Below are 13,173 nucleotides of genomic sequence, written 5' to 3'. Positions count from 1 at the left end.
GTACCAATACACTCAAATCTTTGGGTGTACCATATAATTTACCTATTTTTAAAGCTAACCAAATACTCTTTTGATACATCGTGGGATTTTGTGTGATCCATTTTAAAGTTTTTGATGAGTTATATGAATATTTAAAAAATGCAGTGAAATTGTTTAAATGATTGGACTATGTGAAATAATATAAAAAAAAAAATTGTGAGGTCTATTTAAACTACCAAAAAATGTGTTACGAATGTGTATATTCTTAAGTTATTTCTTAGCAAAATATTTTAATATATTTTGAGACTATTATTCTTATTTTAATATATTTTGAGACTATTATATAGAAGACTTGGAGGAATGAATTGCCTCAAGTTTCTTTTCTTCCCTTTGTTCAATTTTTTTTTTCTTCCCTATCATATCGTTGTAAGACAACTTTTTTATTTTTTAGTATAATAATTTAAAGTACTTTTAGGTGGATATGGTTTAACTATTGTTAATTTTATATGCGTGTACGACTTTATATTAAAAAAAATTAATAGTGTTTCTAAGTGAGGTTCTTCATATTATAGTAGAGTTTAGCTATTTTTAAATTAGAAAATTAAATAATATTATAAAAAATAATAAATAAAATAAAATTAGTTAAATAAAGGGTAAAACTAGAATTCTTCAAAAAAAAAAAGGGTAAAACTAGAAGAAAAAAGTCACCTCAAAATGGTGTAACCCTTTATATATTATCATTATAGGTAAATATATTTATTTTACAGTGTATTTATTTTGTAACTAAATTGATTTTGCAAGTCCTTGTGAGCTTTCCTTCAAAAAAAAAAAGTCCTTGTGAGCTTAGCTCAGTCGGTATGGACAGTGCATAAAATATGCAAGGTCCGGGGTTCGAACCGCGGCCACCACAAAAAAAAATTGATTTTGTAAAATAAAATATTAAATTAGTATATATCAAGGTTATTATATATCAAGGTTATTGTTTTTTTGTCATCCTTAAGTATGTAATTTAGGGAAAAAAGACTATGATGTTGAGTCGTTCGGCAAAGCTCATCCAGAGTCTTGGAGGGTTTCCTTGCTAATGAATCGGCCAAGAATCTTGTTTTGAGACTTGACATTAGTGTGTGGAGTGCTACAACTAAATTTAGGTCTTTGACTTGGATGTATCATCTTTAAAATGATCTATGATGTACTAAAGGTTTCATCCAGCCTTTTCTTTAGTTCAACTAGACATGTTGAACTCTTTTGAGTTATGTGACTCCTAGTGAAACGAGCCACGAAGATTTTGACTAATTGTTTTAAGGTCTTAATAGATCTCATTGGTAAGTGGGAGAACCACACCAAAGGAGCTCGTTTGAAGGTGAAAGGGAACACCATGCACTTTAGGGTGTCTGAGGCCTATTCTATCTTCATCCTAGCACTGATGTCTTGAATAAGATCACATGCCCTTGTGGATCGAATTTACCATCATATTCTTTCTTGGTTAGAAGTTGGAAGCATCTCGGTATGGGATCTTCGTTAATTTCAAGAAAAATGGAGTTGAGTAGTGTGACATGTGTTTTCTTTATGTCTTTTTCTCCTAGGAGGGCCTCAAGATTAGTCCCCAATCTTTGCTCTTAAGCTATTGGTGTTGTCATAACCACAATAACTATTTTATTTTGGAGGAGAACGAGGTCGTTTCCTCTTATGCTTCTCAATTTAGCTATTCCTGCTTTAATTCTTTTGGCTTGAGTATGCATCTTATTCACGTAGGACATCGTGTGACTTCGAATCTTACACCTTTGAGAGGGAGGACAACTTCATGAGATGTGATGTTCCTGGGACGGTGACCTGCTTAAGGTTGTGGAGCGCTTCGATGCTTTGTTTGTGCCTGAGGTAAGAACGAGGTGGTTCCCAAGGTAACATAGGAGGCCTTATATTGGGGTGTGCATCTTTCGATATGCAATGTCTCTTGAGATGGTGCATGAGGTTAGATCCTGTTTGCACCATGTCGTAAGACAAGGCAATCACCTCAAATAAACTTGGGTTTGGTTCCTTTGTTGCAACTATGTTCTATATTCTTAATGAATTTTGCTATTGGATGACTCAAAGGATAGTTAGATCATACTTTTAAGTCTGTATCATGACAACATGCCATGTAAAACAAATTTTATAGGGTCCAACAGAAAAGTGACATAGAAGACTTAAAAGTGTAACATTGGAAACTCAATGATCAAAATGAATCAAAAAACTTAAGCTTTGTTTGCGAGTTTGGAAGAGAAAGGAGGGAAAGTTTTTGGAATGAAGGAGCAAGTTGAAGAAAATGAGAGGGGAGGAGAGTTTTGAGGGGTTTTGAAGGATTTACATGAATCCTTCAAAATTAATCTATGTTATTATAATATTCTTAAAATAAAAAATATATTAATTATAAGCTTTAATTTAACATTCTCTAAAAATACACTCTTTGAAAAAATATAAAAGATTTCTTCATTTTTCTTTATATTTCACATCCTCCAAAACCCTCACCTCCATCTCCTCCAAACTCTTAAACAAATCGTAAAAACTAGTCGGAGCACAAATAGTATATACTTGATCTATTTATACCACCAATGAATCATCCTTAACCGGTATGTGCATGCATGTTTGGAAACAAAGTGAATTTTCAAACATTATGTTTAGACATTGTAATTTTGTAAACTGAACACTATGTAGCTCTTCTATAATTTCTGTAGTATTACAAAACAAACACTTAAAAAAGATAAATCCAACATCTGAGATTTGTGTAATAACCATAATTAGTTCTTTGATATTTTTGTTTCAAGATATTGATATGTCTCAATCAAGTATGAAAGACTTTGATAGAAAAGATAATCTCAGATTGAATAAAAATCAAATATAAACCATAAAATTAGTGTATAACTCTGTGCGACGTTCTTAATTAGATAGCGAAAATTGCGAGCATTTCAAAAAATCTGGAACTCTGCTAAAATATCACCTTTGTTTCTATATTTAACAATTTCCTATCAATTATATCCCCATGTTCTAACAATTCCTTATCAATTTGATTTGTATTTTCATTGTTAACTTATTCTCTAAAATGTTCTTAGAAAGACTAATATGCAAAAAAAATTGATTGAGTCATAAAATTCTTAAATATTCAAAATTTCAAAGATATATTTAAGAGCCCTTTACAAAGTTAGGGATAAATTTGGTGATTTATTCAGTAAAAATTAAGGATACCAATTACTCCCTCCGTCTCAGAATATCTGACCCAATTTGGTTTTTCACACAGATTAAGAAAAATGTATAAATAAAGGGGAAAATGGAATATATTGTATTATGAATGATGAAAGTAGTATTAATTAGAGTTATATTGTATTGAGAATGATGATAGTTGTATTGAAAATTGAAATGTGTCAATTATCTTGGGACACTTTTTTTAGTAAATGGATCAGATATTCCGGGACGGAGGGAGTAATTAATTTGAATTGTCGAAAGAAATAAAATTGATCAATGGCAATGCATAATTTAGTTTACCATAAATTTATTCTTGTCCCCATTCCATCCAAATCCAAAATACAAATAGTGCAAGTTCCACATGCTAACCTGCCACCATTGTATGATGAAATGACAAGACATTTCTTAGTGGGTCTCACCACAAAATAACTTGTAGAAGCTTTTACGTTTAAGAGCACACTCATTTTTAAGTTTTTAAATATGGGTTATGTTACAAGTCACCTTTTGGTGGTGTCTTTTATCAAGTCACACCTCAAGGTGTGATTTTCACTTTTTAGTTATAACTTTGATAAAAGACACCTTCATAAAAAGTAGTTGGTGTCTTTTAACAAATGTTCATAGAGTAACTTGATAAAAGACACCTTCATAAAATGTGTCTTCTATCATAACCCTTTAAATATTTATCATGTGTACATATCATTTATTTATAATTTTTTATTAATAGTATTTAACAAGCATTCAATTCCTCAAAAGCAACATCTCACACATTTTTCTTGAATGGAACTCATTAGTCAATGATCAATAATTTTACATCATTATATTTTAATTTTTTTAATACAGGACTGCTATATCTCGCGAAAGGAAATTCGCGAAATATCACGAACGTGGTTTTACACGCTATTTGGTTCTTTTATAGAAAAAGTAAAAAAAAAAAGTAGTGGATAAATAAGTTTGGTCCGTTCTTCCTTGAATCAAAATGAAAAAGGTTGCACCGTTCTGTTGTATCACACAAGTTCCTATCCATGCTTCTTGAGCTTCTTTGTACATAGTATAAAACAATACAACTTCGAGAAACAGAAACTTGAAAAAATTAATAAGTAGTGTGACTCTTTGAAGGAGGTGATACCAATTGTTTGAAGAAGTCTTGAAATCATGGAAGCATAAACCGAGAGAGAGAGAGAGAGAGAGAGAGAGAGAGAGAGAGAGAGAGAGAGAGAGAGAGAGAGAGAGAGAGAGAGAGAGAGAGAGAGAGATTTGGAAGAAGAGGAAATTGAGAGAGAGAATTTTGGGAGAATACAAGAGGAAGTTGCAGAGAGAAGAAGAAGGGATGTTGTTGTTGTTGGGGTGGAGGGTAAAAGGATGATGAGAGAGAGGAGAGTGAAAATAAATACTCCCTCCGGTCTCAAATATAAGAAAAGATTCCTTTTTTAGGTTCATTGAATAATTAATGTATTTGCTTTACAATGTAGACTAGATACATTAACTACTCAATGAACCTAAAAAAGGAATCTTTTCTTATATTTGAGACCGGAGGGAGTAATAAATAAATAAAAAGCAGATAAGGTAATATGCAGATATAGTGTGGATACACATCATTCGGGACAGAATCGGGATAAGTTTGTTCGGGATAAGTAGCATTTTTCTTTTTAACACTAGTGTGAGTCTCATTTGATATGAGGGTCTTGTGAGATATTAGATCTTATAAAACTCCAAAACAAAATTCTCCCCAATAAAATACCTAATAGATGCAAAGTCTTAAAAGTTTGAGGCCCCCTTTGGGAATGGTCTAAACGTTTCAATTAAGAAACTAAAGTTTAGCATATATTTAATGCATAAGATAAAATAAAGATAAATGATATTTGTTCAACTATTTTAGAATACCCTGTCTTTTGTATTTTTTTCTTCAAAAAACTTATCTTTTGTATTTTTATATACTTTTGTTTTTTTTGCTTTTTTTTTTATCTATTATTTTTGTCTAATAAGAAGAGAGAGAGAGAAAGATTGTCCTAAAAATTATCATAAAATAGTTTTTTTTAGAGATTTAAAAAATTATCACGAAATAGTTGTCCCAAAAATATAATATGATAACAATAAAATAAATGATTATTTTATCACGTGTATTGATGCACACATGACTGTAATCGGTGTAACATTATTTACTATTCTTAAAAAGTTTAAATATTTAACTGTTTTTTCTCAAGCATGCAACATTTTATTTTAGCTATAAAATTTAAATGACAAGATTGGACAAAACTTAGGTACAAATTTTTAGGTGTTTTTCGTATGATTATTAACTAAAAACACATCTATATTTGATATAACAAACTTTAAGAAAATTATAGATTTAAGGAAATCATGATGAATTTAGTTAAAAAACTATATGAAAAATACCTAAAGAATTGTACTAAGTTTTTTCCTATATATTATACATAAATGATAAAATTACCTTTGCAAGAAAGTCATATTTAATTTGTTATAACGGAAAATAAGTTGATTATATTTTTTTCTTTAAAGAAAAGTGATTATCATTTTTTTATGGTGAAAAAGTCATTGCATGTTTGGATTCCACCGAAGAATCGTGTTAAGTTAACATGGACCCCCCAACCAGAATCTACGTTAGCCCTATAGAACATAAGCACTGTTAGTAACTCTATACAACGTAACCGATGGGACATGTCTACAGTCTGTTTTTGTTTTTTTTTTTCCTTCTTAAAAGATAAATAGTTGTTTTTGAATTTTTGTTCAAAAAATTTCGCAAATTAATTAATGTCTAAAAAGCATTGTTTAAAGAAATGTCTTCTTAACAAGTGTTTTTAGACTATGTTTGAGAGTTTGAATAAGAGGGAAAGGAAAAGTTTTGCAAAGCGAGAAATATAAGAAAAAATTGAAAAATCTTTCATATTTTTTGAAAGAATATTTTTTTTAGTGAGTGATAAATTAATGTTTATGATTAATATATTTTTAATTTTAACAATATTATAACATTAGTAAAAAAAAATATAACAAAATAGGTTAAACTTGAAGAATTCATATAAACTCTTCCAAACCCCGTTAGTTACTCAACTGAGGAGAGTTTTATATTTTGAAGAAAAATAAACTCTACAAAGACCTCTATTTCCAATGTCCTCTATTTCTTCCACTTATTCATTTTTTTTAGAACATTCACACCCATTCCCCTCTAAACTCGCAAACAAAGTCTTAAAGTATTTGTTAAAGATTCAAAAATAAAAATCATTAATGACTTTTATATAGAAAAAGTTATTTTTTTGATATTTCAATATGTTGAATACACAAATCATAAGATAAAATTTTACTTTTAATTTTTTATCAAGTACTCTAAAGACACTTGTGAACATTTCCTTTTAGTGAATCTATTAGTAAAAATTTTGATTTGAAAATACAAATTTATTTATTAACAAGTCAAAATGAAATAAATTAACAAGAAAAAAACATTTTATCTAGCACAAGACGTACCAAAGTAGAAATTAATCGATGTTCAAACAAACAAAAGGGCTAAACCACCAACTATGATAATCAAATGCAATATGAGCAAAAGTAACAACTTCTTATTTATGTTAGAGATTTTTTTTTTAGCAAAATTTATGTTAGGGATAAATAAGCACATATTTTTTTTAAAGCATGTTAACAAATAAGAAGTTTATGTAATAGGTATTTAACAGTATGTTAACAAGTAAGAAGTTTATGTGAATAAAATTGAACTCACTCGTTTAAGGAAACCATTGAAAATAAAAAAAATTAGTTGTGAAATTTTTTGTAACTCAAGCTTAGTTTTTTTTGGACACATCATACCGTTGATATATATTTTATATGTATTTTTATTATAGAAGTTTAGTATAGAAAAAAAAAATCATGTCATGGTTACCCAAGATGTTTTAAACCCCAACATCGCTCATGACTTGGAGATTTTGAGGCCATATTTGAAAGACAAAGGTGTAAGTGAGTCTCAGGTTTATACTGATGAGGAAGAAAGAGAGGCAGCTATCAACTTGAAGAACCGCTCTGTTGCTATTGAAGAACCTTTTATTGAGGTGTCTCAGAAAAAGAAGAAGAATGTGCAGAAAGGTTTTCAAGTTCATAACACTCGTTCTAAGGGAAGACCTCCGATTTGATTTGAGTTCTTTCAGTGGATTTCGTTCTTTCCTTCTTATCTTTTGGCTTTTTGTTGCTTTTTATTTCTTTTTTGCTTTGTTTTTCTTGTTTTGCTTTTTTCTTGTATGAGAAGGTTTTGGTCTATGCCCCCCTTCTCTTTTTGTTTTTGTTTCTTTCTATTTATATATTTTAAGGGTGTTGCAGTTGGTTCACCATCTGCACCTCTTTTTGCTTAAAAAAAAAATCAATAATTAAGAGGTTGGAATATGGATAGACATGCAAAGCTAATTGAGAGTTTTTTTGAGAGGGCAAAATTGGAATGAGGTGACAAAAAAGGAGGGCAAAATAGACAAATAGAATGATAGGGTTGAGCATTAAGGTTTGCACACAATTCTCCAATTACATATAATAGATAGATAGATAGATTCGTTAATTGTCATGATAACACATCATTGAACACATGTCTAAAACAAATTTATACGCATACATATCAAACTCTTCGAGTAAAGGTATTTAATAATCTGCAATCACATACATGTTACATATATAGAAAAGTACAAAGCACATTATAGACAAGATCACATATCAACTGAAAACAACATTCATGGACATAGTATTCCATGGAATTTTTTTGAATGAAGATTTTATATCTTAAAACAAACACCATCAAAATAATTACAAGAAGGAATAGATTCTTTATGTCTTCACAATCACAAGTGGTAGACTCGTATGTAAGTCCCACTATAATCACTTCAAAAGTGTCGTAAGCTTAGGTAATCTCTAGCTACAGCATATATCCTATGTCCTATTTTTGCTTGACAAATATGATAGGTGTATTAGGCGTCTCTTCATGGCCAGAGAGATTACGGAAAATTATTCTTTTTGAGGCAAAAAAGTGAGAAAACGTTACACACTTATTACACCAGGGATGGATCACACGTAATCTTACGGACAGCTAATTACTCGGACAAATTTTACTAACCAACTCCCTTTGTCCACAATATATGTCATTATTTTTCTTAAACACATTTTTTTTTAATGATGTTATCTTAGGGCTAAAAAAATTACTTACAAATGGATTTAAATTTAGGGTTAAAAAAGCATTTACAAATAATTTTACATTTATCTCCATTCAATATAATATTGTTCAATTTATATCTTGTTTTACAATATAAAAAAAATTAATGTTTAATTTCTTTTCTTACTCTACCATTTATAATTTATTATTCTCTCTTTTCATAATTCTTTAAGAGTCATGATTTTAAATAAACTTTAAAATAAGTAAATATAGACTATTGATTGATTGGATGTTGAGTTTCATATCCAACACAACTTTAAAGTATCGGAGAGTTCACTTTAGATATTTGGATATAAAACTCGATCAAGGTATTACTTAATTTATTAGGATAAAATTAAAATATAAGCTAGAAATTTTTGTTAGTGTTGCAAAAAGATTGAATGATTCTGCTCTATTTCTCTAAGTAAATTCTTTTATCTGTATGTTATATTTTTAAAATGACTCTTTTTTTATTTATAAAAAACTTGGTAAAATGAAAAAAAATATTAATAATGAGGGACTGATGACTATTTTAAAATAATATAAATATAATTTTTTGAAAACAAAATTACTTTTAAAAAATTTATCATTTTTGAAAGTTTTCATATATGAAAATATAAAAAATGAGAAGCTGTTTTAAATAATTTCTCTTAAAAATAATTTTTTATAGATGTTTTATTTAAAAAATTATTTTAGCTATAGTATACAACACAAAATAATATCTGCCTTTCTTAAGAAATATTTTAAAAACTAGGTTAATTTGTCTAATATGATTCTCCCCAAATGGATTCAGAGGTAGACCCTAATTAAAATAGTAAAGGTCTGTCTTTGATTTACTTTTTGAGGTCTATATTAGATTGCCTAGAAAATAATCATTAAATTATTTTATGTCAAAATTATTTGTTTTATAACTTGTAATAAACATGCTCTTCATCTTGTGACCATGGAAGAATAGCTCTATCACATGTACATGCATGGCCCCAACTCCAACTCGTAACTACCTCCTCCCCTTCTCTTGGACCAAGATTAGCTGCAGTCACTACTTAGCGTAGTCTCTGCAATCACACCATCTTTGAGCCATCGGACGTGTTTTCTTTGTTTTATGACCTTAAAAAAAAACTAGAAAAAATATAAGTTGGAGAGAGACAGAGAGATGTGTATGCAGGGAATGCAAAATCCCCTTTCCTTATGCTGCTTGGTTATACTCTTACATAGTTAATTTTGAATGAGTTGATATTTATAAAATTGACATTATTTTCTCTCCAAAAAAAAAATTTGACATTATTTAAAAGTGAGTTGAAAAATAAATTTAAGACAAACATCATAGTTGAAGAGAGAATCAATTATATTCGAGAATACCATAGATATCAAACTTAAAATAACATTTTTCTCTCATAAAAGTGAATCCAAACAGAAAAAACCATCCCCAAGTCTCCTCGTACTTTCTATTTGTGGCTAACAAAACCCTCTATTTGTATATCGATATACTCCCTCCGGTCTCAAATATAAGAAAAGATCCATTTTCTAGGTTCATTGAATAATTAATGTATTTGGTTTACAATGTAGACCAAATACATTAACTACTCAATGAACCTAAAAAAGGAATCTTTTCTTATATTTGAGACCGGAGGAAGTAGTGTTTTGTTGATTCGTGGAGTACTCAACTTGGATTTTAGGTTGTTATTGTCTTTTTATTGCTCTTTATCTCTGTCTTTCTACTTGTTCATATGCATCGATTAGTAGAGTACGACTTATACTCCATTTTTTATATATTTGATTTACCATTCAAAAAACAATAAATCAAACAAAATATTTTAATTCAAATGGTTAATAAATTTAAGTTAAAGATGAATTGTTCAAAAAAAATATAATTTTAAATACTAGCTGTAACAATTATTAATTAGATTTTACTATTAACTCCGGATCGAACTATCTATCAACCATAAAGAACTATCCACCGTAAAACTCCATTAGCACCAAGAGGGTTAAAATAGTAGAATTAATTGAAGTTACCAATAAAAACTAATAATTGAAGGTTTAGTCATTTATGAATGAATTACATTGTCTGCCATTAATATTTTTTTGGCAATTAATTTCCTTTTGATAATTTGAAATGACAGCACTACTGCTGCACACATGAATCAGTATGATCATCAATGCAAATTTATGTATTTAACGGTCAACCGTTAGTTTCAATGGGGAGAGAAATGAATAAAGCTTCTTAGCTTGTCAGTTTGAAACACAACTTATTATGATCATCATATTATGCTTTAAGGCCTCTATCATTCTCTTTCCCCACAAAATACATTTGGAGAGGACAACACTCTAAGTGGCCATTAAAAAGAGAAAGTTATAAGAAAAGAGCACACTACTCTCCTCTTTTGTAGATATGAACAAATAATCACATCGATATATCCTATCAATATATACACATATGGGAATCATTCCAAATAATGTTATCCACATCGATCACTATGTATGGAAATGACTACTTGCCACAAATGTAGCTTCAAAGTTCAAATTGCTTATAACAATTGTAGTAAAATTCAACTCTTCAAAAATAGAAAAATTATATATATAGCCTAAAATCTAGTATGATTAAAGGCACATAATATGCTGCAACAAGTGTAACTTTGACATATATTGAAGTTGTACAAAACATATAATAATATAAATATATATATGAATAATGTCATAGCTGTTATTGTTGAGTGGTTTGCTGAGAAATGAGAATCACACGGATGATGTACTCCATGTATATTCACAAGCTTCAACTTTTCAGGCCACTATGAGTCTACTACCAGTACAAACACAGCACTGTCTGCTATATCTTTAAAAGCAGATAAGTGATATCTCACATTTTATAACACTTTTTCTTCTGTCACAGCAAGTAAACAGGATCCAAAGACAAAGCACTCTATATGTTTCAGATCACAGCAGCTTTCACATTATTAAACCCTAAATATGATTAAAAAAAAGTGCATTATTAAAAGAGAGTGAGAATTGATCTCTAATGAGTTGCACTTGCACCTTGTGCTGGTGGTGGAACTTGTTGTTGTTGTGGTGGTGGACGCTTTCTTTTCTTCTTCTCGTAACTAATACCTCTTGCTTTTGATTGAAGATCACGAACTTCGCGAAGGTAGAGCCTCACAGCTCGAGCACCAAAAGGATTTGTTTCTGGTTTTCCTCCATTTTCTTCAAAAGCAGCACGAAGACGACCTATGAGTGCATCAAGGCTTCCCCATGCTTGCCTTAGAGGACATGGACATGGTGCTGGTGGATTTGGATGCCCATAAAATGGACAAATTGGTGTGTGAACTTTTGTCTTCCCAAATTGATCCAAATACCTAAACACCATGATAAATTAACCAAAATAATATTAAAAATCATATATAGCCACAATTCGCATCATAGCTACCGCAATTGAGTTATATAATGACACTAATGATTATTTTACAACAGTTCAAATAAGATTTGAACGAGATTTAAACCATGTGGGTTAAAAAGTCAAATTAATTCAAGCAATCATCGATGATATTAGACTCTGATTTTCTCCGATATAAAAAATTGTGATGCAATTGCAACTACTTGGGTAGAGTGAGAGATGCAGTTGAAAAGAAAGAAAGGTTGCATTTGCATGGTGATTAATTTTATAATTTATAATTAAATTTGTACTACATATACCTTAGGAATTCAAGGACATGTGCACCGCTGCACCTAGAGAGGGAAAGAGGTGGACGATGATTCTTGAGATACTGACCAAAGGTGTTCCAGTCACGGCGTTTCTGATTCTCATAGCGGCTGCTACTGTTGGGACTGTTGATGATGGTTGAAGCTGCAGATGAGGAAGAGCTTCCACTAGCTGTTGTTGTTGTTGTTGTTAAGCTTGTTGTGGTTGTACTTATACTGTTGTTGTTGTTGTTGTTATTCATGAAGTTACAGGTCATGTTTTCATTGTTACATGTCCCTATAAATTCTTGAATTGAATCCATGAAAATATAGCTTAACTTTACTTCAACAACCTTTGTGCTTTGCAGATCCAAGGTTGTTTTGAATTTTGTGATTTTGTTAATTTCTTTGATAAAACCAAGAATTAATACCTTGTTCTTCTAGGGTTCCTTGGACAAAAGTGAAAGTGTTAATTAATTGGTATGTTACAAACTATTTTTATGTTTATTTTAGGAATAGGATAGAGAAATATATACCTGAAAATGATGAAGCAGAAAGAAGAATTTTTTTGATGTAGAGAATGTGATGAGATTGATGGGATCAGTACAGTGAAGTGTTCATTCAACACTATATAATTAGAAAGCTTCCCAAAACTATAGCTGTGGTTTTTTTAGGTAGTTTTTATTTCCTTAAAAGGGTGAAGCAAACTCACTCAAACTTGTTTCATCATCATCACTTGTTAGTGCTAGTGGTTATATTAATATTCTTCATTCATGGTGTTTGAGAGAGAGAGAGAGAGAGAGAGAGAGAGAGAGAGAGAGAGAGGTGTTAGGCTTTGAAGGAAATAGGAAAGAAAAGTTGGACAGTAGGTTTGGATGGAGACAGGAAAAAGTTTGAAGGGTAAAAATGAGGGAATAACATGATTCTGCTTAGACCATTTACAATGGTAACCAACATTAAACACCCTTCAACACCCACTTTTTCAATTCCCAACACTCCACATCATCTTCTCTCTCTTAATTCAACACTCATTCAACTTTAACCTCTCCAATGGTTTTTTTCATTCAACACTCTACCCCACCACCTTTTATTTCTTATTCTTATTTAATTTTATATTTTTATTTTTATAATTACATAAAATT

At 30.2% G+C, this 13,173-nt stretch overlaps 1 protein-coding gene across 2 annotated transcripts; it reads right to left on the bottom strand.

Annotated features, from left to right (window-relative positions):
- Positions 1-10,915: 10,915 nt before the first annotated feature.
- LOC146910217 (protein LIGHT-DEPENDENT SHORT HYPOCOTYLS 4-like) lies at positions 10,916-12,962 on the bottom strand. 2 transcript variants are annotated; one of them, XM_085724754.1, is made up of 3 exons: positions 12,568-12,962; positions 12,047-12,480; positions 10,916-11,709 (listed from the first exon to the last, which is right to left on the bottom strand). In XM_085724754.1, exons 2-3 carry the CDS (start codon positions 12,352-12,354, stop codon positions 11,373-11,375), a joined length of 645 nt encoding a protein of 214 aa, XP_085580880.1. In that variant the 5' UTR covers positions 12,355-12,480; positions 12,568-12,962; the 3' UTR covers positions 10,916-11,372. The 2 variants fall into 2 exon arrangements, with proteins under 2 accessions (XP_085580880.1, XP_085580881.1); XM_085724755.1 differs by having other exon boundaries at positions 12,047-12,471; positions 12,568-12,914.
- Positions 12,963-13,173: the final 211 nt, after the last annotated feature.

This window comes from Medicago sativa, chromosome 7 (genome assembly GCF_051527215.1).
Source record: "Medicago sativa cultivar Bolivia chromosome 7, Bolivia_mono, whole genome shotgun sequence".
Lineage (NCBI taxonomy): Eukaryota > Viridiplantae > Streptophyta > Magnoliopsida > Fabales > Fabaceae > Medicago > Medicago sativa.
Note: the sequence above shows the minus strand (reverse complement) of the source record. Positions and strands in the feature narration are given on the sequence as shown.

Coding starts and splice junctions, on each gene's coding strand:
- LOC146910217 (XM_085724754.1), bottom strand. CDS start 12,354: ATGGATTCAATTCAAGAATTTATAGGGACATGTAACAATGAAAACATG. Junction 11,710..12,046: donor CATGTCCTTGAATTCCTAAG/GTATATGTAGTA, acceptor CATGGTGTTTAG/GTATTTGGATCAATTTGGGA.